The sequence below is a fragment of the Aythya fuligula genome, chromosome 27, assembly GCF_009819795.1.
Source record: "Aythya fuligula isolate bAytFul2 chromosome 27, bAytFul2.pri, whole genome shotgun sequence".
Classification (NCBI taxonomy): domain Eukaryota; kingdom Metazoa; phylum Chordata; class Aves; order Anseriformes; family Anatidae; genus Aythya; species Aythya fuligula.
This window is the reverse complement of record NC_045585.1, coordinates 1,226,412-1,254,033: the sequence shown is the minus strand read 5'-3', so window position 1 is coordinate 1,254,033 and position 27,622 is coordinate 1,226,412. Positions and strand designations below refer to the sequence as shown.

The following is a 27,622-nucleotide window of genomic DNA, read 5'->3' as shown; positions in this document are numbered from 1 at the left end:
GTGGGGGGGGGCCCGGCCCACGCAGGGTCCGGGCACGGCGCTGTCACGGAGCGAGGACGCGTGGGGGGGGCGAATGTGGCCCCCCCGTGTTGCCCCCCCCCTCTCCAGGCCCCGGCCGTGGGACCCCCCCCCCCCCTGCCGTGTCCCCACACCCTGGGGTCTGCGGGGATGGCACCACCCCAAGGGGGACCCCAGGGAGCAGGCAGCACGCAGCGGGGGTGGGGGACGGGGGGCGCTGGGGGGCTGTCACCCCCCCCAAATGTCACCGCGCCGCCCCCATCACTGCCACCTTTGCGTGGGGACAGGGGGGGAAGCGAAAGCGCCGGGGTGACCTCGGCCGGGCTGGGCTGGAAATACCCCGGGCAGCGCCGGCGTTTCCCTGGCGAGGGTGGGGGGCGAGGCGGGGGGCACGTCCGCTGTCACCGTCAGCATCGTCACCGTCGTCATCGTCGTCGTCGTCGTTGTCCCCCCCCCCCCAAGCTCTGCCCTGGCTGCCACGGAAAGTCCCCGCGGTTTCCCCGACCCCTTGGTGCTGGGGGGGGGGCAGCCACGTCCCGGCCCCCAGCACCCAGCGCGGGGGCTGCTCCCACGGGGATTTCAGGGGGACGCCCGTGGAGAGGGGACAGCGAGCGGGGAGGGGACCGGGGTGCCCCGTCCCCAGGAGTGTCCCCCCTGCTACCAGGACATCCCGGGGGGGGGGGTTTTTTGGGGACCCGGTGCCCCCCAGCAGCCCCACGGCTCAGCGGCAGGGGCAGGCGCGTGCCGGCGCGGTCCCCGTGCCAGGCTGGGCAGGACGCCAAGTCCCTGTGCCGGGAGGCCGGGGGGAGGCCGTGCCCGCCAGGGAGGCTCCGCGCCTCTCCCGGCACCGCCACCCGGCATCGGGGACCCCGAAGACCTTGGGGTAAGGGCTGTGAGAGGGTGGGGGGGTGTTGTGCCCCGGGGTGTCCCCCCACCTCTTTTCCCGGTGCCGTCCCCACGGCTCCCTTCCCTGCCCCTGACCCGCGGTTTCCTGTGCCTCCCGCAGCCCCGGTGCCGGTGCCGCCGTCCCGCAGCCGGCGCAGCGCCCGCCGCAGCCTCGGAGGAGCCAGCCCGCGCCCGCCCGCGGCCGATGAACCCCATGAACCCCATGAAACCGTCGCTGCCGCCCACGCCGCACGGGTGAGCGTGGGTCGGTGCCGGGCCGTGACGCCCCCCCCCTCGTCCCCGGCCCCCGGTGCCACCCGGGCGCGTGGCCTCCTCCGTGTGTCCTTCCTTCGTCTTAATTAAGTTGTTTTTCTTTCTAGTGATGGTTCATTTGCATACGAGGCTGTTCCTTGGCAACCAAGCACCAATCAGCCGGCGGGATCCCTCTCCGTGGTAACCACCGTGTGGGGTGTCAGCAACACCTCCCAGAGCCAGGTACCGCCGGCACCCTGCCCCCAGCCCCGGGCGCCCCCGGGACCCCCGCGCCGCCGCCCCCGGGGGCCTGACGTGGTTCCCCACCCACCCCCTCGCCTCCTCCTCCGCACCCCCCAGGTTTTCGGCAGCCCCATGGGCCCCGGGGGGAGCAGCTCCAGCACCCCGCTGCTGCCCGGCATGGCCGGCACCGGCTCGGGCATGAGCTCGCCGCAGTTCCTGGCGCAGCAGCCCTTCGCCGAGGGCGCCCCTGGCAAGGGCTACGTGCAGCAGAGCGTCTACGGCCGCGGCTCCTACCCCGGGGGTCCGGGCTTCGCCCCCAGGTAAGGCGGGCTCCGCGCCGCGGCACGCTGCCGCCGGCCGCCACGGCGCTCCTTCCCCGCTCCCTGTCCTCCGCAGCTACGCGGGCAGCCCCAGCGGCCCCGGCGGGATGGGGCTCCCCTCGCACGCCGGCCGGCCCCCCGCCGACTTCACCCAAGCAGCCGCCGCCGCCGCCGTGGCCGCCGCCGCCGCCACGGCCACCGCCACGGCCACGGCCACGGTGGCGGCGCTGCAGGAGAAGCAGAGCCAGGAGCTGAGCCAGTACGGGGCGGTAAGAGCCCGGCAGCGGCGGCGGGGGTGGGCGGCGGGGGCGGCGGGGCCGGGGTGACCGCTGTCTCCGTGCCGTAGATGGGAGCGGGGCAGCCCTTCAGCAGCCAGTTCCTGCCCCACGCGGCGCCACGCGGCCCCGCCGTGCCCGCCGGTATGAGCCCGGCCGGCATGGCGGGCGTCATGGGCCCCTCGGGCATGGCCCCCATGAGCATGAGCCCCGCGCGGGCGCCTGGCATGAGCGCCCTGTACGGCGGCCAGCGGATGCCGCAGCACGCGTACCCCGGTCCCCCCCAGAGCCAGCAGCTCCCACGCCAGGGCGTCAAGCGGGCGTACTCCAGTGAGGTGAGTGTGGGAACGGGGTGCCTGCGCCCACCCCAGTGCGGTGGGACCGTGCCCGGTGCTGACGCTGCGCCCGCAGGGATACCCGGCACAGCAGTACCTGCAGGGCGGGCAGTACCCCGCTGCCGGCACCCAGTACGCCCCCAGCGCCCCCCAGCCCTCCGCTCCGTCCCCGTCCTACCCCGGGCACAGGATGCAGCCGGGCATGGGCCAGTACCTCTCCGCCTCGGGCAGCGCCGGGCCCTACTACAAGGTACAGAAGGGGACGGCGGGCACGGGGACGAGGGCTGGGGGGGGGACGGGATGCGGGACGCGGGTGCCAGCCCCAGGGGACGTCCCTCTCCCCGCAGCCAGCCGAGCAGTTCAACGGGCAGGGCGCCAGCTTCGGTACCTACAGCCAGGCGGCCATCAACGGGGTGAGTCCTCGCGGCGTGGACGTGTCCCGGGACGGTGCCCGGTGCCGGCGGTGCCCGGTCCCCGCCGCTCACTGACGGTGCCGGTGCCCCCCGCAGCCGGGCCGGTCGATGCCGGGGTACCCCAGCTCGCCCCTGCCCGGGAACCCCACGCCGCCCATGACGCCGGGGAGCAGCATGGCGCCCTACATGTCCCCCGGCCAGGACGTCAAGTCGCCCTTCCTGCCCGACATGAAGCCCGGCATCGCCGCCCTGCACCCCTCGCCCTCGGGTAGGGGCTGGGCCCACCGCCCGCTGCAGGGGGCATGGCCCCTTTAAGGGCTGGGAGCTGCAGGGAGGGGCCTAGGGAGTGGGCGGGGCTTCTGCACAGAGGGGGCGTGGCCAAAGGGGTTGTGGCAGGTGGGGGCGGGGCCTTGCTGGTGCTGCCCATTAATGGGGCAGGGGGAGGGGCTTCGTGGGAAAGGGGGTGGGGCCATGGGGAAGGGGGAGGGGCTTCATGGGGGTGGTGGCCTGGGTGGGAGGGGCTTTCCAATGGGGGTGTGGTGCTGCAGTGGGAGGGGCTTCTGGGGTGGGTGGGGTCTCATCGGGTGGGCGGGGCTTCAGGCAGAGGGGTTCTTAAACTGGGGGGGGGGACCCCAACTGCTGCCCCACTGCACCCCCCTGACCCCCCAGAACCACCCCACTGCATCCCCTGACCCCCCCCGGTGCCCTGTTACATCCCCTGACCCCCCCCCCCCATCGCACCCCCTCCGGTCCCACCACCACCCCATTGCCCGCCCCGCAGGGCCCCCCCCCGGCGAGGAGCTGCGCCTCACCTTCCCGGTGCGCGACGGCGTGGTGCTGGAGCCCTTCCGCCTGCAGCACAACCTGGCCGTCAGCAACCACGTCTTCCAGCTGCGCGACTCCGTCTACAAGACGCTCATGATGAGGTCGGGGCGCGGGGCGGGGTGGGGTGGGGAGGGGGGGGGGCGTGGCACACCCTGACACGGTGCCATGGGGGGCGGCACGGGGCCGCGAGGCGTAAGGGTGCAGCGCAGTGACGCATGGCACAGCGCGGTGCTCCATGGCACTGCACGCTATAGTGGTGCACGGTGCTATATGGCACTGCACGCTATAGTGCTGCGTGGTGCTCCATAGCACTGCACGCCATAGTACTGCTCTGCACTATGCAGCACTGCACACCATAGTGCTCTGTGGTGCTATGTGGCACTGCACTGCATGCCATAGTGCTGCTCAGTACTATGCAGCACTGCATGCCATAGTGCTGCGCGGTGCTATGTAACACTGCACACCATAGTGCTGCGTGGTGCTATATGGCACTGCACACCATAGTGCTGCTCAGTACTATGCAGCACTGCATGCCATAGTGCCCTGTGGTGCTATACGGCACTGCACGCCATAGTACTGCTCGGCACTATGCAGCACTGCATGCTGTGGTACTGCACGGTGCTGTATGGCATTGCACACCATAGTGCTGCTCAGTGCTATGTGGCGCTGCACACCATAGTGCTGCTTGGTACTATGCAGCACTGCATGCCATAGTGCTCCATGGTGCTGTATGGCACTGCACACCATAGTGCTGCTCGGTGCTCCATAGCACTGCACACCATAGTGTTGCTCAGTACTATGCAGCACTGCATGCCATGGTGCCTTGTGGTGCTATGTGGCGCTGCACACCATAGTGCTGCTTGGCACTATGCAGCACTGCATGCCATAGTGCTCCGTGGTGCTGTATGGCGCTGCACACCATGGTGCTGCTCGGCACTATGCAGCACTGCACGCCGTGGTGCCGCGCGGTGCTCCGCAGCTCTGCGCGCCGTAGTGCCGCATGGCGCGGTGCAGCCCCGCGCCCACCCGTGCCCCGCGCCCACCCGTGCCGCCCCCCAGGCCCGACCTGGAGCTGCAGTTCAAGTGCTACCACCACGAGGACCGGCAGATGAACACCAACTGGCCGGCCTCCGTGCAGGTCAGCGTCAACGCCACGCCGCTCACCATCGAGCGCGGCGACAACAAGACGTCGCACAAGCCGCTCTACCTGAAGCACGTCTGCCAGCCCGGCCGCAACACCATCCAGATCACCGTCACCGCCTGCTGCTGCGTGAGTGGGGGCGGCCGGGGCGGGCGGGGGCGCGGGGCCGCCCCTCACGCCGCTCCCCCCGCTGTCGCCCCCCCCCGCAGTCGCACCTCTTCGTGCTGCAGCTGGTGCACCGGCCCTCGGTGCGCTCGGTGCTGCAGGGCCTCATCAAGAAGCGCCTGCTGCCCGCCGAGCACTGCATCACCAAAAGTGAGTGCCGGGGACGGTGGGGGGGGGCACCCCTCTCCTCACCACCTCCGCCACCAACCCCCCCCTCCCCGGCCTCAGTCAAGCGCAACTTCAGCAGCGGGACCATCCCGGGCACGCCGGGGCCCAACGGCGAGGACGGCGTGGAGCAGACGGCCATCAAGGTGTCCCTAAAGTGCCCCATCACCTTCCGGCGCATCCAGCTCCCCGCCAGGGGCCACGACTGCCGGCACATACAGGTGGGCACCGCGGGGACCCCCGTGTCCCCCCCCCCCCCGGTGTCCCCTGTCCCCGGAGCTCAGCCTCGTCTCTCCCCCGCAGTGCTTCGACCTGGAGTCCTACCTGCAGCTCAACTGCGAGCGGGGCACGTGGCGCTGCCCTGTCTGCAAGTGAGTGCGGCCCGCGGGGTCCCTTGTCCCCCGTGTCCCCTCGGGGACGCGCCTCGGTGTCCCCAAAGAGCCGCTCCTCGGTGTCCCCATGCAGCCATCCCTCGGTGTCCCCATGGGGTTTTGATCGTGGTGTCCCCGTGAGGTTGTGCCCCGTGCTCCTTGGTGAGCGTCGTGTCCCCATGGAGCCCTCCCTCGGTGTCCCTCAGTGTCCCCACCAGGCCATCCCCCGATGCATCTCAGTGTCCCCTCAGGGCTGTGCCGTGGCGGTGCTGGGTGTCCTCAGTGTCCCTCGGTGTCCTCTCAGGGCCATCCCTCGGTGTCCCCATGGAGCTGTGCCTCAGTGTCCCTATGGGGACATCTCTCGGTGTCCCCACTCAGTGTCCCCGTGGCTTTGTCCCTCGCTGTCCCCACGGGGCCGCCCCTCGGGGTCCATCCCCGGGGCTCCATCCTCACCCCCCTTACTCTGCCCGCAGTAAGACGGCGCTGCTGGAGGGGCTGGAGGTGGACCAGTACATGCTGGGCATCCTGATCTACATCCAGAAGTACGTAACGCCCCGAGCACCCCCGTGGTGGGCCGCGTGCCCCCCGTCACCCCCCGTCACCCCCCCTATAACCCCCTCCCCACACCCCTGAGCCGCCGTCCCCGCTCAGCTCGGACTACGAGGAGATCACCATCGACCCGACGTGCAGCTGGAAGCCCGTCCCCGTGAAACCCGACGTGCACGTCAAGGAGGAGCCGGACGGGCCGGCCTTGAAGCGCTGCCGGACCATGAGCCCCACGCACATGGTGCTGCCCAGCATCATGGAGATGATCGCCGCCCTGGGGCCCGGCTCCTCGCCTTTCCCGGCCCTGCCGCCCCCCGCCGCGCCCGCCCCCGCCGAGTACAGCGCCCAGGGTGAGCGGGGGGCTCCCCGGCGTGTCCTCCCCCATCCCCATCCCCGTAATGTCCCCCCCCCTCCGACGCCGACCGCTCTGGCCCCCGTTTCCCTCGGGTAGGTTCTGGTTTCGCCGGGCCCGGCGGCTTCCCCGAGCCGTTCCCCCCGGCCGCCCCCGGCACGCCGACGCTGAGCGAGTTCGCGCCGGGGCCCCCCCCCGGCTCCTACCCGCCCGACCTCCCCGGCGGCCTCCTGCCCCCCGAGAAGCCGCCTGCGCCCCCTCTCTCCGGACAGGTCAGAGGGGCTGGGGGGGGGGTGAGGATGAGGGTGGGGAGGATGGGGAGGATGAGGATGGGGAGGGGGAGGATGAAGGGGAGGGGGAGGATGAAGGGGAGGAAGATGGGGAGGGGGAGGATGAGGATGGGGAGGGGGAGGATGATGAAGGTGGGGAGGGGGAGGATGGGGAGGATGAGGATGGGGAGGGGGAGGATGAAGGGGAGGAAGATGGGGAGGGGGAGGATGAGGATGATGAAGATGGGGAGGGAGGATGATGAGGGTGAGGATGAAGAGGGTGATGGGGAAGATGATGAGGGGGGTGAGGATGATGGTGAAGGATGAGGAAGGGGAGGGGGAGAATGAGGATGGGGAGGGTGAGGATGAAGGTGAGGGTGAGGAGGAGGGGGAGCATGAGGATAGTGATGAGGAGGATGAAGGTGAGGATGATGAGGACAGTGAGGGTAAGGATGAGGAGGGTGATGAAGGAGGGTGAGGATGATGAAGATGGTGAGGATGAAGGTGAGGGTGAGGATGATGAGGAGGGGGAGGAAGGGGAGGGGGAGGTTGAGGATGGGGAGGGTGAGGATGAAGGTGAGGGGGAGAATGAGGATAGTGATGAGGAGGGGGATGAAGGTGAGGATGATGAGGAGGGTGATGAAGATGGTGAGGGTGATGAAGAGGGTGAGGATGAAGGTGAAGGTGAGGATGATGAAGACGGTGAGGGTGAGGAGGGGGGGACAAAGTGATGGGAAGGATGATGCTGAGGAAGGTGAGGATGAGGAGGGTGAGGATGATGAAGATGGCGCTGGGGAGGATGACGCTGGTGATGGTGCCGGTGCTGCTGATGATGATGGTGACGAAGGCTCTCCCCCCAGCTGCCTCCCGCGGGCCGGATGGAGCCGTCCCACGCGGCGGCCCTGGGCAGCACCGCGCAGCCCCTGCCCCACCGCCCCGCGCCCCCCACCCGGCCCCCCCCGGGCCCTTCTGCCCCCCCGGGGGGGCACGGCCCCGACCTGGCCTTCGGCCCCGCGCCGCCCATGGCGGGCAGCAGCGAGGGGCCCGAGCCAGCGCTGGACGTGAGTTACGGGGTGTGTGCGTGTGTTAAAGGGGGGGGGGTTATGGGGTTATTTTATTTAGGGGGGGGGGCTGACGGTGTCGGCCGTGCCCCCCCCCAGCTGCTCCCCGAGCTGACGAACCCCGACGAGCTGCTGTCCTACCTGGGCCCCCCCGACCTGCCCAGCAGCAGCAACGACGACCTGCTGGCCCTCTTCGAGAACAACTGAGGGGCCGGGACCCCCCCCCACGAGACCCCCAGACCCCCCCCCCCCCAAATTCTAACCCCCCTGTTGGGGTATGGGGGGGGGGGGGCTGCGGACGGACGGACGGATGGACGGGCACCCCAAGCACAAGGCTGTACATATGTACAAACACTACCCCCCCCCCCCCCCCCCCAAAAAAAAAATCCCCCCCCCGTGCCCCCCCCCCCCCGCTCTATTAAAGCCTTTCTGGCCCCCCGGGCCTCGCCTGTCCCTGCTGCAACATGGGGGGGGCACGGGGAGGGGGGGTGGTTTTTGGGGAGGGGGGATTTGGGGGGGGTCTTTTTGCAGGGGGGGCTGGAGGGGGGCTCTTTTGGGGGGTCTTTTAGGAGGGGGCTCTTTTGGGGGGGGCTATTTGGGGGGGGTCTTTTTGCAGGGGGGGCTCTTTGGGGGGGTCTTTTATGAGGGGGCTCTTTGGGGGGGGCTCTCTGGGGGGGTGTTTTGGGGGGGTCTTTTTTTGGGGGGGGCTCTTTTGGGGGGGTCTTTTAGGAGGGGGCTCTTGGGGGGGTGTCTCTGGGGGGGGTGTTTTGGGGGGGTCTTTTTTTTTTAGGGGGTGTCTTTATTTATTTATTTATTTATTTATTTATTACTTTTTTTTTTTTGGGGGGTGGGGGCCAGGGGTTGGGGTTGTTTTTTTGGGGGGAGGAATTTGGGGGGGCCTCGGACGCGCCCCCCCCCCCCAGGGCCGGGCCCCCCCCCCCCCCAGCCCCATCCGCAGCCCCCGCCCCATCCCCCACCCGCCCCGCGCATGCGCGCCCCGCCCTGCTCCCCCCTCCCCCCCGGCCCCGCGCGCGCGCGCTTGGCCCCGCCCCCTCCCCACCCCACCACCCCCTCCCCGGCTTTTCCCCCCCCTCCCCCTCCTCCCTCCTCTCCCCTCCTCTCCTTCCCCGCCTTTTCTCAGCCGCCGCCTCCCATTGGCCGCCCCGCACGCCGCTCCGTGACGCGGCGGGCGGCGGTTGGGCGGCGCTGCCCGGGGGGCGGGCTCAGCCGCGGGGTATATAAAGGCGGCGGGCGGCCGCTCTCTTTCCGCTGCGCCGCGCTCGCCGCCGAGGACGCCGCCGCCGCCGCCTCCCCCCCGCCGCCTCCCGCCGCCGCCATGGCCAACCCCGTCGTCTTCTTCGACATCGCCGCCAACGGCGAGCCCCTGGGCCGCGTCACCTTCGAGGTGACCGCGCCGCTGAGGGGACACCCGTGAGGGAACGGGAGGAGGAGGAGGAGGAGGAGGAGGGGGGGGGCCACGTGGAGCCCCCCCCCCCCACGGGAGAGGGAATTTGGGGAGGGGGCGGTGAGGAGGAAAAGGGGAGGGGAGGGTGGTGGGGGGGGGAGGCTCCGGTGCGCGCCCCCGTGCGGCGAACAAAGGCGCGGGGCCGCGCACGGGGCCGGCGGCGCTGCCCTGAGGCGAAGCGGGCGGGGGCGGCCCCCAGCGGCCGCTGCTCGGCACCGCGAAGGGGTGGGGGGGGGGGGGGGGGCACCGGGACCACCCCCCCCGTCCCCCAGCCCCGGGATCCCCCCCCCCCTCAACGCCCCCACCCTGCTCCCCCCCCCCCCCCTCACACCGCGGCCGCCGCCATTTTGTGACGGGGCCGTGCCCCCCCCCCCAGATCCCATCCACGGGGGTCCCGGGGCTGCCCCCCTACCCCCCCCCACCCCAAATAACCCCTCAGGGTCTCGGTGTTGCCCCCCCCCACCCCCATTTCTCACGGCCTCGCTCCTCTCCCCACAGCTCTTCGCGGACAAGGTGCCCAAGACAGCAGGTGGGTAATGGGGGGGGGGGGGTCCTCAATGCGCCCCCACCTCACCACGGGGCCGGGCTCACGGCGTTTTCCTTCTCCCCCCCCCCCCACAGAAAATTTCCGTGCCTTGAGCACCGGCGAGAAAGGATTCGGCTACAAGGGGTCCTGCTTCCACCGGATCATCCCCGGCTTCATGTGCCAGGTGAGAGTTTTTTTTTTTTGAGGGGTGGGGGGTGCAGGTTGGGCTTTTGGGGGTGGTTTTGGTTTTTTTGGGTTTTTTTTTTTTTTTGGCTGCACCCCCAGCCGTGGCGTGTGCCGCTCGTGGTGGCAGGGCGGCGACTTCACGCGCCACAACGGCACCGGCGGCAAATCCATCTACGGGGAGAAATTCGCCGACGAGAACTTCATCCTGAAGCACACGGGGCCCGGCATCCTCTCCATGGCCAACGCCGGCCCCAACACCAACGGCTCCCAGTTCTTCATCTGCACGGCCAAGACCGAGTGGTGAGCGGGGACTTGGGGGGGAGCCAGGAGCGGGCAGGACCCCCCCAGGGGGGTTTTTCTGTCCGTGCTGCGGTGCTGTTGGGTGTGGGGGGGGGACACACACACGGTGCTGGTGCCCCCCCCTCGCAGGTTGGACGGCAAGCACGTGGTGTTCGGCCGCGTGAAGGAGGGGATGAACGTGGTGGAGGCCATGGAGCGCTGCGGCTCCAAGGACGGCAAGACGAGCAAGCAGATCACCATCTCCGACTGCGGCCAGCTCTCCTAAAACCCCTCCCGTCTTCACCAGCCACCATTCCGCCTGCGGCCCCGGGGGGCAGCACGCCCGGCGCAGCCCCCCCCTCACCCCCTTGACCCCCCCAAACTCCCCAATTCCCCCCCCTCCATGCCTTCCCGCTGCGTTTTCGACTCCCCTGGGGTCTCGCCGCATGTGCCCAGCCCCGTTGGGCTGCGGAGTTCCGTTGAGTCTCAATAAAACGAGTTAAATCACCGAATCGCTGCCCCCGCACTGGTTTTTCTTCCCCGGGGGGGGGTGGGCAGCATCCTGAGCACCCCCCCAAAATGGTAAAATGAGGTGTGGGGGGGTGCAAATGGGCAGAGCTGGGCCTGGAGGGGGGAAACTGAGGCAGGAGCAAGGGGTGGGGGGGTGGGGGGGGGCTCAGCACCCCCAAAATGCAGCGTTTGGGGTGCCCCCCCCACCTTTTTTTTGTGGGGGGGGGGGACATTGCCTCTGCCCCCCTGTTCCCAGCCAGCTGGGTGTGGATTTGGGGGGCTGAGATTTGGGGGGGGAGAGCTGAGAGAACCGGGGGGGCAGCTTTGGGGTATCCCAGTTGGGGGGTGTTTGTGGGGTCCCAGTGCTCCCAGTAAGGGGTAATCCCAGTCTGGGGAGGGTCCCCAGTACGGTTTGGGGTCCCAAATTTGGGATATTTCCAGTTTGGGGGGGGCGGTGGTCTCCCTGCAGGGGCCTCCTGGACTGGGGGAGTCCCAGTGCCACCAGTTGGGGCGGGTGGTGGGGACTGGGAGGGTCCCTGCTCCCAGTATGGGGAGCCCCAGTGCTCCCAGTTTGGGAGATACCCCTGAAAATGTCCCGGTGCCCCCAGCCTGGGGAATCCCCCCCCCGCAGCACCCCAGTGCTCCCAGTATGAGTGATGCCCACATGGGGAGCACCCCAGTGCTCCCAGTTTGAAGGATGCCCACTGCAGGAGCAACCCCAGTGCTCCCAGTTTGAGGGGCAGCCACTCCGGGGTCATCCCAGTGCCACCCCAGTGCTCCCAGTTTGGGGAATATCCCCCTGCCCCTCCCCAGCACCCCGAATTTTTGGGGACCCCCCAGAGGATCCCAGTGCTCCCAGTGCCCTCCCCCCTCCAGTATCTCTGCTCCCAGTTTGCCCACCTCTCCCCCCTGGAGGATCCCAGTGCTCCCAGTTTGGGGAATATCCCCCTGCCCAGTGCCCCAAGCTTTGGGGACCCCAGGAGGACCCCAGTGCTCCCAGTTCCCCTCTCCTTCCCCCCATGAGGCTCCCAGTGCTCCCAGTGCCCCTGCCCACCAGGAGGACCCCAGCACTCCCGGTTTGCCCCCATCCTAGGAGCATCCCAGTGCTCCCAGTTTGTTCTTCCCCCCCTCCCCCATAACATCCCAGTTCTCCCAGTTTACCCCCCTGGAGGATCCCAGCGCTCCCAGTGCCCCCTCCAAAGGATCCCAGAGGATCCCAGTGCTCCCAGTTCCCCCCCAGGAGGATCCCAGCGCTCCCAGTTCCCCCCCCCCAGAGGATCCAGGTGCTCCCAATTTACCCCCTCAGAGGATCCCAGTGCTCCCAGTTCCCCCCCAAAGGATCCCAGTGCTCCCAGTGCCTGCCTCAGGAGGATCCCAGTGCTCCCAGTTTGTCCCTCAGGAAGATCCCAGCACTCCCAGTTCCCCCCCCAGAGGATCCCAGCGCTCCCAGTTCCCCCCCCCAGAGGATCCAGGTGCTCCCAATTTACCCCCTCAGAGGATCCCAGTGCTCCCAGTTCCCCCCCAAAGGATCCCAGCGCTCCCAGTGCCTGCCCCAGCAGCACCCCAGCATTCCTACTTTGCCCCCTCTTCCCCCAGCAGCACCCCAGCGCTCCCAGCTCACCCCCAGGAGCATCCCAGTGCTCCCAGTTCCCCTCCCAGGAGGATCCCAGCGCTCCCAGTTCCCCCCCAGAGGATCCTAGTGCTCCCAGTTCCCCCCCCCAGGAGGATCCCAGTGCTCCCAGTTCCCCTCCCAGGACGATCCCAGTGCTCCCAGTTTACCCCCCCAGAGGATCCCAGTTCTCCCAGTTTACCCCCTCGGAGGATCCCAGTGCTCCCAGTTCCCCCCTCGGGAAGATCCCAGTACTCCCAGTTCTCCCCCCAGAGGATCCCAGTGTTCCCAGTCCCCCCCCAGGAGGATCCCAGTGCTCCCTGTTTGTCCCCCCAGAGGATCCCAGTGCTCCCAGTTTACCCCCTCGGAGGATCCCAGTGCTCCCAGTTCCCCCCTCGGGAAGATCCCAGCGCTCCCAGTTCCCACCCCCGAGGCTCCCAGCGCTCCCAGTTCCCCCCCCGGAGGCTCCCAGCGCTCCCAGTTCCCCCCCCCCCGAGGCTCCCAGCGCTCCCAGTTCCCCCCCCGGAGGCTCCCAGTGCTCCCAGTTCCCCCCCAGAGGATCCCAGTGCTCCCAGTCCCCCCCCCGGAGGCTCCCAGCGCTCCCAGTTCCCCCCCCCAGAGGATCCCAGTGCTCCCAGTTTGCCCCCCCAGAAGATCCCAGTGCTCCCAGTTTGCCCTCAGGAGGATCCCAGTGCTCCCAGTTCCCCCCTCGGGAAGATCCCAGCACTCCCAGTTCCCCCCCCCCAGAGGATCCCAGTGCTCCCAGTTCCCCTCCCAGGAGGATCCCAGCGCTCCCAGTTTGCCCTCAGGAGGATCCCAGTGCTCCCAGTTTACCCCCCCCGAGGCTCCCAGCACTCCCAGTTCCCCCCCCCGGAGGCTCCCAGCACTCCCAGTTCCCCCCCAGAGGATCCCAGTGCTCCCAGTCCCCCTCCCAGGAGGATCCCAGTGCTCCCAGATCCCCCCTCGGGAAGATCCCAGCGCTCCCAGTTCCCCCCCCGGAGGCTCCCAGCGCTCCCAGTTCCCCCCCAGAGGATCCCAGTTCTCCCATTTTGTCCCCCCAGAGGATCCCAGCACTCCCAGTTCCCCCCCCAGAGGATCCTAGTGCTCCCAGTTCCCCCCCCCCGGAGGATCCCAGTGCTCCCAGTTCCCCTCCCAGGAGGATCCCAGCGCTCCCAGTTTGCCCTCAGGAGGATCCCAGTGCTCCCAGTTTACCCCCCCCGAGGCTCCCAGCACTCCCAGTTCCCCCCCCCGGAGGCTCCCAGCACTCCCAGTTCCCCCCCAGAGGATCCCAGTGCTCCCAGTTCCCCCCCCCCCGGAGGCTCCCAGCACTCCCAGTTCCCCCCCAGAGGATCCCAGTGCTCCCAGTCCCCCCCCAGCAGCACCCCAGCGCTCCCAGTTCTCCCCCCGGAGGCTCCCAGCGCTCCCAGTCCCCCCCCCGAGCTGCGCCCCCCTCCCCTCCCCACTCGGGCGGGGTCCCCCGCAGGGTCCCGCTGTCCCCCGGAACGCCGCAGCGCGGGGCTGTGTTTCCGGGGGGGGCGGGGTTCCCCCCATGGGGGTGCGGGGGGGACGCATTGCGCTGCGGACCGGAAGCGCGGCGCGAGCGGCCCGGAAGCGGAGGCGGAGGCGGGAGGCGGTTGCCGTGGCAGCGGGGTCGGGGCCGCCATGGAGGCGCTGACGGAGCTGTACGACCAGGCGCTGCTCGGCATCCTGCAGCACGTCGGCGGCGTCGACGAGTTCCTGCGCGTCCTCTTCGGCTTCCTCTACCGAAAAACCGACTTCTACCGCCTCCTGCTGAGGCCCGGTGACCGCCTCGGCTTCCCGCCCGGTGCCGCCCAGGCCATGGCCCTGCAGGTAACGGCGGCGGCGGCTGGGCCCCGGGGTGGGGGGGGGGACGGACGGGGCCTCCTGGGGGGGTCCTGAGCACCTCAGGAGGGTCCCGAGTCCCCCATGAGGATCTTGAGCCCCCCGGGAGGGTCCTGAGCCCCCCGGGAGGGTTCTGAGCACCTCGGGAGGGTCCTGAGCAACCTCATGAGGGTCCCGAGTCCCCCATGAGGGTCCTGAGCTCCTCGGGAGGGTCCTGGGCAACCTCGGGAGGGTCCCGAGCACCTCAGGAGGGTCCTGAGCAAGCTCGGGAGGGTCCTGAGCTCCCTATGAGGGTCCTGAGCAACTTCAGGAGGGTCCTGAGCAATCTCAGGAGGGTCTCGAGTCCCCCATGAGGGTCCCGAGCAACCTCAGGAGGGTCCCGAGCTCCCCGGGAGGGTCCCAAGCCCTCCATGAGGGTCCTGAGCAACCTCGGGAGGGTCCTGAGCAACTTCAGGAGGGTCCCGGGCACCTCATGAGGGTCCTGAGCCCCCCAGGCGGGCCCCGCGAGCACCGTGCGGCCGCAGGAGGGCCCCGGCCGTGCCCCCAGGGCTGTGCAGAGCCGTGGTGTGGCAGGGAAGGGGCAGAAACCCCCCGGGGAAGGGGCCCGGTGCCCGCCCTGCCCCATCCCTGTCCCTGCTGCCCGGCCCAGGGGGCAGCCAGCCGGGACCAGGGGGCTCGGAGCCCCCAGTTTGGGACGGGAGCCCCAGTGCGGGTGGGCACGGGGGTGAGCGTGGTGGGGGGGGTGCGTGGAAAGGGGTTTGGGGGGTCCTGCACCGCCCCAGCCCCGACACCCAGCCCTGTCGGTGCCCTCCCGGTGACTCGCAGGGACCGGCAACACCTCCTGCCCCACGGGCAGGGCGGGGATGGCTTCTCGCTGACCGGCCGCGTTTTTTCCACCTGAGCCACCGCGTTCTGGTCCCCAACGCCGCCACCATCCCCACCTGCGGCTGCTGCTCCTCCACCAGCCCCGCTGGGAGCTCGGGGTGGGCTGGGGTACCCAAAACCGCAGCCCCTTGTGGGTGCAGTGGCTCTCGAGGCCGTCAGCGGCTGGGTTTGTTGGGGAGTTGGGCACCTGAGGCTGTGCAGGCGGAGGGAGGGGTGGCGGGCAGGGCCTCGAGCACGCACCCGGTCCCCTCGCCTTCCTCCCAGCCCCCAAAGCAGATCCTGACAGCCGGCCCCCGTTTCCCCTCTCCCAGGCGTTCAAAGTCTTCGAGCGCATGGCCCGGCAGGACGACGAGAAGAGGCAGCGAGAGCTGGAGGCGAAACTGCGGAAAAAAGAGGAGGAGGAGGAGGCCGCCGAGAGGGTGAGGGTGGCCCCGGCCGCGCAGGAGGTCGAGGTGGAGACCACGGTGGAGCCCGACCCCGCGGGGGAGGCGGCGGGGCCGCAGGATTCGGCCGCCCCGGCAGAGCCCAGCCCAGCGCCAGCGGAGCCCCCGGGGGCCGCTGCCCCCGCGCAGCCCCAGCCCGCAGAGCTGCCCACGTAAGGGTCCCCGTTACGCTGCCCCTTTTTTTTTTTGGGGAGGGGGGGGAGGCACCGAGGGCCCTCTGGGGGTTGAGGGTTCCCCTTGAGGGTCGTGGGGGGGAGGATGTGCGGTTCCCCGCGGGGCTGTGACGCAGGAGCACCGGCTGAATGGCACCCCCGTGTCCCCAGGAGGTGGCAGGGCCAGGAGGGAAGGGTGCTGAGCCCAACGGGAGGGAGGAGAGGGGCTCGTGCTCGGCTCGGCCGGGTGACACGGGACAAAAACGGGAAAGGGAGAGGGCGATGGAGGGGCTCGAGCCCCCTGCGAGCGTTCCCTTGGGGCTTTACCTCGAGCCTCTGGGCGTCAGGGCTGCGGGACGGGGCTGGTGCAGAGCCTGGGGGTGCTGAGCTGCCCCCCACCCTCCTTGCACCAGCTCCCTGTGCCCCCCAGCTCCCTGTCCTCGCCGTGTCCCCGCTGCCACCCCCAGCACGCCGCTTTGGGGCCCCCCGTCGGGATATCTGCGCCCCCCCCCGGTGCCTCCGCGGCTCGCGGGGGGCTGGGGGAAGGCGGCGGGGCCCGAAGTGGGGCCGAGCGGCCCCGCGCCGCGCCTGTAGTTGGTTCCTGCTCCTCTGGGGGGCACTGGAGCCCCCCGAAAAGCGCCCGGCAGGCTGTTAATAATTCACCCGCTCTGGAAATGGGGGGGGGGGCACGGATAACGCGCGGCCCAGGATAACGCAGGGAGACGCAGCAGGAATATTTGCCCCCTCCCTCCCCTCCCCGCTGCCCCCCCCGGGGTCTGCACAAAGCCCGGCGCTCGGCCCCACATCTGCCAGCGCCCCTCCGAGCCCCCCCCCCGAGCGCCTCGGGATCGCGGCTCCTGCAGGGGGAGAGCAGAACCCGGCCTGCTCTGCACCACAAAAACACCTCCCGCAGGCTCGGGGGGGGGGTTTGGGGGCCACCCCGCTGCTCGTGGCCCCCACAGCGGGGCGGTTTTGGGGGCTGGGGGTGCTGCTGCGAGCTGTCGGTGCGCCTCGGGCAGCAGCTCCCTGAGCAGAGCAGGCGCCCGGCGTTTGTTTTCTCTTGGTGGATTCCTTTTTTCTCCCTGAGTTTCAGCCCTCGCTGCTGCTCCCCTGGTCGGAGCAGTTCCCCCTTCCCTTCCTCACGCTGCCCGGGGGCTTTCAGTGGTGCTGGGGTCGTCCTTGAGCCCTTTGTGCCTCCCTCAGCAGCCCCGTCCTTCTCCCAGCCTTTGCTCGCTGCTGCCCGTTGGGGTTCTCTGCTTCCCACCCCATTTTTTCCGAGCCCGGTGGCTCAGCAGGGCCGGGAAATCGCCTTTCAGCCACGCACACCGAGCGGCACCGGGCAAACCCTGCCCAAGCTCAGCCCTGCAGCACCTCACAGCGCCCACAGCCTCACGATTTCAAGGATTTCAAGGAAGGATTTCAACCCCTGAGCCCTCTCCTGCAGCAGCAGCAGCCCAGCTCGAGCAGAGCACCTCTGGGAGGGGCTGAAACGCTTCAGCCGCAGCCCCCCAGCTCCCCTCAGCCCTCGGCCGCAGCGAGCCCCCTGTGCCCTGAGCCCAATTTGCCTCAATTTGCCTTAACGAGGAGCTCGAGTCCTCGGGCCGGGCTGCTGAGCTCAGCAGCCGGGTGTCAGCTCCCCTGGCACGCACTCCATCGCTCAGGGCTTTGGTTGCCCTACCAAGGTAGCGAGCTCCAAAATTAGGTCCCTGCACCAAAAATAACTAAATTAAAACCTATAAATTTTTATTTTTTTTTCCTCTTAACAAGCAGAAAATCCCAGGGCTGGAGGCCGGGGGACAGCGTGTGCCTGATTCTTAGTCAAAAAGGAGAGGAAAAGAAAAAAAAAAAAAAAAAAAAAAAAAAAGCCGCCTGCTTGTTTTAACGCAGCGCCGCTCACCCGGGGAAGGAAGGCGGCGTGGAAAACTACCGGGAGCCTGCGGGGCCTCGGGGTGGACGGGGCTGTGGGGTTGTGGGGTTTGGGGAGGTCCCTGCCCCTCTCTGCCCAGGGTTTTGGGTGGTTTCTGCCCCAGCTGAGCCCGGTTTGGCCGCGCGCCGGCCCCTCGGGGAGCTGTGGAGCCCTGGGGTGTGTGAGCGGCGTGCAGACAGCAGCGAGCCCGGGGGACTTTGCCCGGCGGGGCCGTGTCCCGCTGTCCTTGACCTACATTTCCCAGTGAGATCCAGCCCTCTGGTGACGGCTCCGGAGCTCCCCCGCGAGCTGGCGGTGCCGTGGAGGTGCCCGGTGGCAGCCACTGGGCTCCCTGAGCGGCTCCGGGGTCACCCAGATCAGCAGCGAGGGCTGAAAGCTCCCCTGAAGGGCGCGAGCTTGGAGAAAGGCAAAGCTCCGGTGCCGAAGTCACCCCCCGGGGATAAAAGGTGCCCTCCAAAAGGAGCTTGGGGGGGTCTCCCCTCCAAACTGCCCCCCTCCACCTCAATAGGACACAGCCAGAAAAAGCCCCGGGGCCGCAGCCGCCTGGATCCGGGCGCTTGTTTACTGCGGGTGTGAGCCGTGCCGTGAGGGGGGGTGGCGAGGGGGGGTTGGTATTCAGCTCGCTGAGCGCTCTGCCGGAGACCTAATTAGGTGAGGTGCGCGGCGTGCGGGGAGCCGGGAGCCTTCCCGCAGCACCGGGGGGGCCTCCAGCCCCGCGGCGTGGGGACACGAGCCCGCAGCGAGCCCTTCGCCGGCAAAACCGCGAGCGGCTGAACGGGAGGTGTTAAATCCCCAGGAGGGGGGGGAGGCAGCTCTGGGCTCGCTGGCACAGGCAGCGGCAGGAGCACGGAGCACAGGGCTGGTATTTTCCACGCACGTGATCCCTGCCCCAAGGGGCTGCACCCGGTGCCCCGCTCCTCGTCCTGAACTCGCCGCCCTCCGCGGCCCGGCTGCGGCACGCGGGGTCGTCACGCCCTGAACCCGGTGCCTGGTGCCGCGGGAAATGCCCCCTCGGGTCGGGCAGGCGGGCGCCGTGTGCCTGGGTTTCTCTTTTCCTCGCTTGCTCGGAACTTCATTACTGCTTAATGAGATCTTTCCGTTCTTGGCAACCTCTCGGGCCCGAGCAGGGCTCCGTGCGCCGCACGGGGCTGCCGACGGAGGGCCGGGCACGGGGCCGGGCTGCTCGGTCCCTGCCCCTTGCTGCAGGGCGGCCTCGTAGGGCGCTGCCCTCTGCTTCCCCTGCTCTGCCAGGGGGCAGGGGACAGGGGCAGGAGAGGCTGCGTGTGGTCGGGATGTGCTTGGAGACCCGGGGAGGGGTGTTGGGGGCGCAGGGGTGCTGCTGACGCCTCCTTCGGCCTCCGTTTCGGTTACTGGGCCTCTGCAGCACCCCCACACCGCCCTCCCGGATGGATGCTGCGAGTGAAAAATGGGATTTGAAGGAGAAAAGCGAGTCCCCCGGGATGGAGCCCCTGCTGAGTCCCTCCCGTGGCACGGCTCGGCCTCGGCACCTCCTCAGGAACGGCCACGCTGCCGGATCGAGCGCCCAGCGCCCGCGTCCTGGCCTGGAAACTCCTGGAAGAGGAGGAACTCTGCGAGCTGCCCTACTTCTCCCTGCTCACGACGTCAAAGCAAATCCTTCAGCGCCCGGTTCCTGCCCCTGGCCGTGCGCGGTGCTGCTGGCGCAGAGCTGCTGCTGGAGCTGCTCCTGAGGCGGGCGGTGGGTCCGGGCGGGCGTCCCCACGCTCACTCCGTGGCCACTGCGGTGTCCGCAGGGCTCAGATCGCCACAGATCGCTGCCCTGTGAAGTTGGAACGAGGAAAGGCACCGAAATGTGCACGGGGCGAGCGGGGAACTCGCCCTGCCGCCGGTGGCACTGCCGCCTCGCCGGGTCCCCGCTCCCTTCTGCCGGGCTCTGGCCCCGCGCCGCGTGCGGCCGGGCTCTGACACGGTGACGGCACCGCCGCGCGCGCGCTGCGAAACAGCTTGGCTGCTTCTCGACGGTGCATTGTTAAAGGTTTCACCTCCCCCAAAATGACACATTGCGAGCAAAAAATAGAACAAGACAGAACACACAGACCCACCCACACCATCCCCACCACCCGGCAGCCAAGTGCACGCCGTGCCAAAGCCCGGCGGGTGCAAAGCTGCTGCTTTTTCACCCTCCCTCTCCTCGGCCCCGCTGCCACCTGCCTCCGACCCGAGCGACCACCGCAACGGGACGATCGGCGTCCGGATCCGGCCCCTCCGTCGGGCTCCTTCCCCTCGTCCTCCAGGAATCAGCCTTCGCCCGGTGGGCGCGGGGACGGAGCTGCCTCGTGGAGGAGCTGCAGCCCGAGGCCAACGAGGGAGCCTGCTCCCAGCCGGGGATCCAGACCCGATTCCTGTGTTTGCCACCCGAATCCGTGGTGCACGCAGGGGAATTCGCCGCTTGGCCTGCTGCTCCGTGGAGGGCTCCGACAGTCAGGGGGCAGGGAGGAAAGCTGCCACCACCGCCGGATCAGCAGCGAGGCCAGGCCGAGAAAATTGTGACAGAGACGTGGCAGAGCACGCCCTGCCTCAGTTTCCCCGTGGAAATAACCCAAATCAGACCGACTGCTCCCGGGGCAGCTGTGAAACCCTTCGTGTCTGCGTGCTGCAGTGCTTGGCGAGGACCCTGGAAGGCTCAAACCTCCCGAAACGCCTTGCTCTGCACCCACCCAGCCCCAGCACCTTCCTCCCGAGGAAGAGGAGCTGTTCAACCCCTGCTGCTTGCGCAGAAGAGTTTTGTTCCCCTTCCAGCCTCGCTGGCTGGGGGCGACTCCGTGCTGCGCCCTCTCCCTGGCACCTCACTGATGGATTTCAGAGAGCTCTGAGCTCTGCCTCGTGCCACGGTGTCACGTCCCAGCACGACCTCCGGGGCTGGAAGCGGGGCTTTGCCGGACTCCAGGACGTGGGAGTCGGGCGAACCGACGGCACCGTGGGCCACGGGGTGCCGAAAAACCCACGTGTGTGGGGGTCGCACTGGAACGGGATTGGGCTGATTTTATGGAAACACTCTCAGAAAGGGAAAAGCAGCCGGGCTGGAGCCCCAGCCAGGTTCCTGGTACACCACGGAGGTGCCTGCTCCTGACCCAAGGACGCGGGGCAGAGGCAGGAGCAGCACGGCCTCAACCCGGGCTCCGCAGCGAGGCACGGGGACGGCCTCTGGGGCCACCATCCCGGTAGCAAAGCCCTGCCTTGGGGACAGGCCACGGGGGGGTGACACCCGCCGGGGCACGGCTCCGGCTCTCCCCGTTTCTGCCCCTCGGGAGCCCGGTGGCCGCTCGCAGCCCGTTCGCCTCCTCCGGTCCGGGGGCGGCTTGGAAGCCGACAGCTGGAGCCAACCAGCGCGAGCGCCGGGTTCGGCGCTGCCATGCCAACCCCGTTTCCATGGCAATTGGCACCCAATGGGCGAACGCCAAGCAAGGCCAAAATTCCCCAGAAAAAGGGCCGCGCTGCCCCCCAAAACCGCCCGCCTGGGGCCGCCGGGGCCGGGAGCCCGCAGCCGCTCGGCGCAGAGCCACGGCAGGACACGGGTGGCCCTCGCTGGCCACGAAGGAGAAAAAATCACCCCCGTGTGCACGCAGACCCCTCGACAAACCCCTCTGAACGTCTCCCAAGCCTAATTTAATTATAACCCTTGGATTTTACGTAATCCTCGGGGCACGGCACTTGCTGGAAGCCGCCCCCACCCGCTGCTGGCACAGGGCCCCCCGGTGTGGGGGCGTCAGGACTGGCTGCCCCCCAGGGCTGCTCATCCCCTGCGCCCTTCCAAGAAGTGCCACAGCCCCGGGCTGAGTGCTCGGTGTGCACCGAACCCCCCCCAGCACGGTTCTGCCTTCTGGTAGCGCCGTGGCTGTCGTCGGAACAGATTTGGGTTCGGTTCCCTGCTCTGCAGGAGGTTTTGGTGGCGTGGGTCCGCAGCCTGCCAGAGTCAAAGGAAACCTCCCCGTGGCTGGGAGCGTGTCGAGGGTTGCTGATCAGTCTGATAACCCCCCCAGGCACCTCCTCGTGTGTCTCTGGAGGAAGCGCCCATCTCCCCGCGAGTCCTTTTTGTGGTCCCATGCCCGTCGTGGTGCGTGCCGTGTCCGCTTGGGGGCTCCGGGCAGCCTTCTCCCTGCCCCGTACCCCCAGAGGCCGGGCTCACAGAGTGCCTGAGCCAAGGCCCTGCCCTGCTCCTTGCTCCCTGCTCTCCTGTCCCCTGCCCTCTCCGATCTGCTCAGCGTGTCGCTTGTTTTTTTCCCCTCCCCAGGAGACAGGAGCAGTTCCAGACAAACCCCGACAGCTACAACGGGGCCGTGCGAGAGAACTACGCCTGGTCCCAGGACTACAGCGACCTGGAGATTAAAGTGCCGGTGCCCAAGCACATCGTAAAGGGCAAACAGGTAAAAAGGCTCGGAAGGTTTGTCCTCCAGCATCTCCCTCTCCCCTGGGGGCCCAGCTGCCTCCGGAGCCGTGCGTGGAGCCCCCACAGCCCCCTGCCTGTCCCTCAGACTGGGGATCGGGACAGGGCCGTGCCTGGTTCCCGTTGTTCAGCACCCCAGCAGGGTTCCTTGGTGCTGCTGGGCACTTTCTGTGCGTTTTCCTCCTGTTCCACCTCCTGCGAGCTCACGGCCAGGTTTCTGAGCCCTGCCTCCTGCTGCGGCCACCCGCCACGCGCACTCGATGGGGTCACCTTCCCCCCGAGCACCCCAGCTGCTGGCAGGGCTCCTCTGGCTCCGGAGCAGGCTCAGGCTCCGGGTTTGAACTCCGGGGACTTTCCCAGCGCCCCCCTGCCCGCAGCTGGTTCGGGGTTTTTCCATTTGGGAAGCCCAACTGCCCCACCTCCCGTTCTCTGCTTCCAGGGCAGCTGCAGTGAGCACGCTTGGGTTTGTTCTCCGGCTGCAGCCCACACAGCTCCTCGCCATGCCAACAGCATCGTTGGAGGGGCGATGGAGCAAGGGGACAGGGGGATCCCGCGAGATGCAGCGTCCCCAGTGGGTCTCCGAAGCAAAGCCAGGCTCCTTGGCAGGGTTCGGGGTGTCCGGGGGGATGTTCCATCCCCTCTGGATCGTATCGCGATCACGACGCCTCTCCCTGCACAGGGAGGTGCCAGGAGTTGTGCCCTTGCCATAAAAGCAGCGTCACGCTTTGCCTACCCCATCCTTCACCACCCAGAGACGCGGGGGCCTTGCAGGTGCTCCGAGGAGCCGGGACAGGACGTGATTTTCTGCCCTGTCTCTCCTCTGCTCCCTTCAGGCAGCTCTGCCATAGTCATGTTTGCTGCCAGCAGCCCCAAACACCCACAGATTCGCATCCCTGCAGCCTCCTTGCCCCAAACTCTGTCCCTCCGCTCTGCCCAGCCCCACGCTGCACAACACCCTGGGGCAAATTTGGTTCTGCCGAGCCTGGCCCGGGGCCTGCCTGGCCCTCTTGGGCAATCGATGGCTCCGACACAAGGCTTTCCGTGTCCTGGCGAGGCATCTCCTGCTCTTTGGTTCCTGCCTCGCTCCCAGGGCTCCTCTCGGCGCCTCGCAGCCAGGTTTCATTTCACAGTGAGTCCTGGCATCTCTTCCAGCCGTGGGGGGCTGCAGGCTAGGTCACAGGCCAGAGCTGGCTGCTTCAAAGCAATTTTGGAGCTAGAGAGGCTTAGGGCACGGTATCGATGGCTCCTGCAAACCAGGAGCCTTCCCCTGCATTCACCACGCAGCTTCATCTTCTAAAAAAATTATCAGCTCCTCGGCTTCTGCCTGCCAAGGCGAGATTAAAAATCTCCCCCGTTTGGTCCCCGGGCTCGGAACATGCCTGGCTCTAATGCTGCTCAAAATCTTCCTTATGACACTTTTTGGATCCCGGCTGTTGCTATGGCACATTTTCGCTCGGGCAAGCTGAAGGTTTCCTTGTATGGAGCTCCACGGAGTGTCCGTGGAGCGGGATCGGGAGAAAGGGGTAGGTGGGAGCGCTTCCTTTACGCTCCGCACCGCTCTGATCTCCTTACAGGCGCAACAGGGGCCCGCGGATCCGAGCGCTTCCCAGGCACTTAAATAGAGATAATGACAGCAGCCTCTCTTTTCTGCCTGGCTCGGAGGAGATGAGCTAGATTCGCTCCTAGGTTTGTGTTTGCTTGTTTGATTTGCGTGGGCGGGCGTGGGCGGTGTAGCGCGCACTGAAATCGCCGCGCTGCGAAGCCGTGGCGGAGAGCTGGGCCCCGCGCTCCCTCGAGGGGTGCGGGCGGCCTTGGAGCCCTGGGCTTCTGCGAGCCCCCCCGGGCTACTTCCCTGGCGTGAGGGCTTCCAGCCCTGCTGCAGGTCCCATCCCCAGCCTCCTCCGCAGCCCTCTGCTGCCCAGGGGGCTCGTGGTGAGGAGCGGGCGGCGCCGTCGCTTTGCGCTCTGACCGACGGCGCGGGCGAAGAGGCTGCCCAGAATCCTGGACCTCTTCTTCCCTCGGGGTGTCTCTGCGCCCTTCTCCCCTGCCTTTGTCTCCCCGCGCTGCCCTTTGGGTTAGGAGGAGGCACGTTGCGTTTTGCTGCAAACAACAAGCCTTGCCCTAGCCCCCGTCTCCTCCCCAGCACCCGTGGCCCCATTTGAAGCGTTGCCGCAGGTTTCCCCGCGCCGAGACGCTGCCTGCTGCCTGCTGCCTGTTTCCAGAGCTGCCCCCCAGCCCCACAAACTGCCCCAGAGCGACACCTGCCTCGCCTTGAACCATCCCCTTCCCCTCAGATCCCGCAGCCGTGACGCTGCGTCCGCACCCTGGGCACCGCCGCGGGGCTGGGGGCATCGGACCCCCTCCCGCTGAGCCCCTGATGGTGGCAGGGGGTCTGGCCGGGCTGGGGACGGGTCCCGCTTCCACTTGGCCTCCTCTGCTCCCGTCCAAGCCGCGGTGTTTCCTCGGCCCCGGCCGGTTTGGGGGCTCTGTCAGGCGGCAGCGGCCACGCAGCCGTGGTGCCGGCCCCGAGCGGCGCGGCTCTGCCCGGCTCTTGCCTGTGTGGTGCTAGTGAGTCACTGGAAATCTCCTAGGTAATGGATAATGTAATAACGTTTCAAATGAGCTCTGCAGAGCAGGAGGAAGATCTGGGGGAACTCTGGGAGAGAATGCAGGCAAATCTCACCGCAGTCTCCTCCTCTCAGGCGAGGGACCGGAGGGCTCCGACCGCCCCTCTCCGGCCACGTCCTGCCCCAGCCCCGCTTGGGCTCGGCGCTGCCGCGGCTCCGTGCTGCCGGGAGGGGAAGCAGCATATGGCCTGGCCTCTTCGGAGACCGAGGCAGCGCCGTGCCACCGGGCGAAGCCGCAGTCTGCCTCTGTCCCCCCGGGGGCAGCCGTGCCACCTCGGCGGCAGGTCGGAGCAGGGTTCCCCATATGGCTGCCCCGGGAGGGAGCTGGCCCCGTTCCGTACGGAGCTGCCTCGTCCCCTCGCAGCCCCTCGCAGCCCCCCGGCACCCAGCCAGGAGCTTGGTCTGAGCCCAGCGCTGTCCCCGTGGCCGTCAGCAGCCCAACGAAGCCAGAGAGCGAGCTTTTGGGCTGGGGCAGCAGAAGCTGGGGGAGCTGCGGTGTGGGGCTGAGCCTTCCCGGGTCAGAAAACCCCAAACCTGCAGGTCACGGTGTTGGCCACGCACACGCTGTGCTCCAGACAGTTCGGTCACAGCGAGCGGGCACCCGGCCCCTGCACGCTGTACGGAGGAGGCCCGCGGTGCTGGTTTGCTCTGGGGGGAAACTGAGGCACGGGGGAAACTGAGGCACGGGGAAGTGGCTGTGGCAGAGCCAGCTGGCGTGAGTCCCTCCGGGGCTCTGCGTGCCGGGCCCTGCTGCCTGCCGATCCCAGGAGAGGTTTCCTTTCCTCTCCAAGCTGTCGCTGTTTGCTCTGAAGTGACAGTGGGATTCCCACCCTGCTGCTCCGCGCAGCCCTGATGGCTCTTCTCGCTCTCTCATCCCCGGCGAGTGCACTTGACCCACACCCCGACCAGCGCAGCGGGAGAGCGAGCGGGAGCCTCGCTGCTTATTTTCTCTCCCTGCGTTTCCAGGTGGCTGTGGATATCAGCAGCGGCGCGATTCGCGTGGCGGTGCTGGAGGGCAGCAGCCAGCGCGTCCTCATGGAAGGGAAGCTCACGCACAAGATCAACACCGAGAGTTCCCTCTGGAGCCTGGAGCCGGGGAAGTGCGTTTTGGTAAGGGTTGACCGCTCCCACCGCCTCGCTGCGCCTTCCCTTGCAGCTCCCCCGGGCTTGACCTGGGAATCTGCAGCAGCAGGAGGCTGGAGCCAGACCTGGCCGTGTCCCACGCCGCCTTTCTCTGGCTCTCCCCGTGTGATATCCAGCTCACACCACCCTCGCCTGCGTGCTGGGTGAAGGGAAGCCCCCGTCCCTCATTTCTGCCCTGCTCTGGGTTTCTCCCGCACGCTGCCAGCCCTGCTGGGAGCCGTCACTGCAGCCACTGCTCCCTTTCCCTTCCCTGCCACCCCAGCGCCGCGCATCGTCCTCGTTGAGGTGGTTTGGGGGCTGTTGCTGCCCGGCAGCTCACTGCTGCTGGTCTCCCAGCCTCGGTGCGTGTTTCTGGTGTGCTCCAGCGACCCAGGGGTGTCTCTGCTCCCCGCTGCGCTGGGACCCAGGGCGTTTGCCCCAGCCGGAGCTGTCCCGGGCTGCCCGTCAGCCTGGGGCCTCGCGTGTCTTCCACATCAACCGCTTGCCAAATTCTTGTGCGAGTGTTGGGGCCTCCAGGAGCAGGCTCTTGGCACCTGGTGCCGTCTTTGCCTTCTCCTTCCCACCAAGAGCCCACCCCAGAAGCGTTTCAGGAGCTCTCGGGGCCGGCAGCAGCCCCAGGAGAGGTTCCGAGGCCAGGGTCCGGTGGTTCCTGGCCCTGTGTGGGGCTGCGAGGTTTGGAGGCAGTGCGCTCACCTCTCGCCCCACATCACGAGTGGGGCAGCTGAGGGGCACCCAGAGCACGTTGCCGGGACCAGCGAGGGAGGCGGTGTTTGGTGAAGAGCCCGAGGAGGACGGGAGCAGCGTGCGGGTGGAGCAAGACTCGGGGCCTCCCGCAGCGACCGCGGGCAGCGCGAGGAGCCGGCCCCTCGCCTCCAACCCGAGCTGGAGGCAAGAGCCTGAAATTAGCAGAGGCGCAGGGTTGTGAGGATCTCCAGCTGGCTGCCAACATATTGATGGTGGGATGAAGTTTCTCTTGAAGAATTGTAAGGTAACTGGAGCAGAGTGAGGAATTCTCGCCCGGGAGCGTCTCCTTTTCCCGTGCGCAGAGGAGCCGAAGACTCCTCGCGGTTCATTCATGGGAGCTGCCCAGCCAACAAGCTAACGAGCTGCCGAGATCTGCTCCTCTGGGGGGCGTGTTCCTGCCTCCCCCATGCGCCTCCACGCGTGGCACAGCCCCCAGCCAGCTCCTTCATCCCGCGAGCATCCTCATCACCACAGCGCGAGGCGCCGGTGACTTCCCTGCAGGGCTTCGGGGAGGGGACGCAGCCAAAACTCGCAAGGTGCCGGCGTTGGAGTCGCCAAGACGCCATGGGCGTGGTGTGGGACACCTCGGGGGCTCTGTTTGGAGAAAATCCGCCTGCTTGTGGTCCGTGGCCCTAACCTGCTGCAGCCCCTGCCAGCTCGATCCCAGCACTGAGGCTGGGTGGAGGCGAAACCTCTCCTGCCTGGTCCCATCCCTTGTGGGGGCCGTAATCGCCCTCCCCTCTCCCCCAGCTCTTGCCCTGAGCAGCTTGATGTGCCGTACAGCCCCCGGCTCTGCCTCCATCCACCTCCCTGGTTCTCCCCTCGATCCCTTCCCTCAATCCAGGCCCCGAGCGCCTCCCTGCTGCGTGGCACCGGGCCTGCCCCTGCCGCCTCGCCCCTCAGTGAGCTCACAGCTTGTGCGAGCTCCCGGCCGAAGGAGAAACCCAGCGGGGCCTCATTTCAAGGCCTCGTGCTCCGCCGGTCCCCGGGTGCTTGCTCTGTGCCTGCTCCCACCCGGGGATCGTGGCCCCGGCCCGCGCCGGGCCCCGGCTCTCAGCCCCGTGCTCTCCCTTCCCTGTCACGCCCGCTCGCTTGTCAAAAGCGCGATGAAAATAGATCCGCAGGAGCTGTTTTTAGCAGGCTCCGCTGGGTGTTGTGCACAACACGTTTTGGGATTATTTTCGTTGTTGAGGATTTTTTTTTT

At 68.2% G+C, this 27,622-nt stretch overlaps 3 protein-coding genes across 4 annotated transcripts; all 3 read left to right on the top strand.

The window, feature by feature from the left end:
- The first annotated feature begins 1,068 nt into the window (after nt 1-1,068).
- ZMIZ2 (zinc finger MIZ-type containing 2) lies at nt 1,069-7,898 on the top strand. Of its 2 annotated transcripts, none has more exons than XM_032204099.1 (18): nt 1,069-1,158; nt 1,284-1,398; nt 1,516-1,718; nt 1,795-1,987; nt 2,065-2,328; nt 2,405-2,578; nt 2,676-2,741; nt 2,838-3,009; nt 3,523-3,667; nt 4,626-4,836; nt 4,917-5,022; nt 5,101-5,258; nt 5,341-5,408; nt 5,882-5,950; nt 6,060-6,304; nt 6,406-6,578; nt 7,436-7,636; nt 7,736-7,898. In XM_032204099.1, the coding sequence occupies exons 1-18, from the start codon at nt 1,109-1,111 to the stop codon at nt 7,841-7,843; spliced, it is 2,721 nt and encodes a 906-aa protein (XP_032059990.1). In that variant the 5' UTR covers nt 1,069-1,108; the 3' UTR covers nt 7,844-7,898. The 2 variants fall into 2 exon arrangements, with proteins under 2 accessions (XP_032059990.1, XP_032059989.1); XM_032204098.1 differs by having other exon boundaries at nt 7,436-7,648.
- Nucleotides 7,899-8,925: 1,027 nt separating this feature from the next.
- Nucleotides 8,926-10,604, top strand: PPIA (peptidylprolyl isomerase A). Its single transcript, XM_032204065.1, has 5 exons — nt 8,926-9,041; nt 9,600-9,630; nt 9,723-9,811; nt 9,941-10,113; nt 10,243-10,604. The coding sequence occupies exons 1-5, from the start codon at nt 8,973-8,975 to the stop codon at nt 10,376-10,378; spliced, it is 498 nt and encodes a 165-aa protein (XP_032059956.1). The 5' UTR covers nt 8,926-8,972; the 3' UTR covers nt 10,379-10,604.
- A 3,245-nt stretch (nt 10,605-13,849) lies between these two features.
- On the top strand, nt 13,850-25,821 carry NUDCD3 (NudC domain containing 3). The gene is made up of 4 exons (XM_032203998.1): nt 13,850-14,062; nt 15,271-15,554; nt 21,752-21,884; nt 25,498-25,821. Exons 1-4 carry the CDS (start codon nt 13,874-13,876, stop codon nt 25,819-25,821), a joined length of 930 nt encoding a protein of 309 aa, XP_032059889.1. The 5' UTR covers nt 13,850-13,873.
- Nucleotides 25,822-27,622: the final 1,801 nt, after the last annotated feature.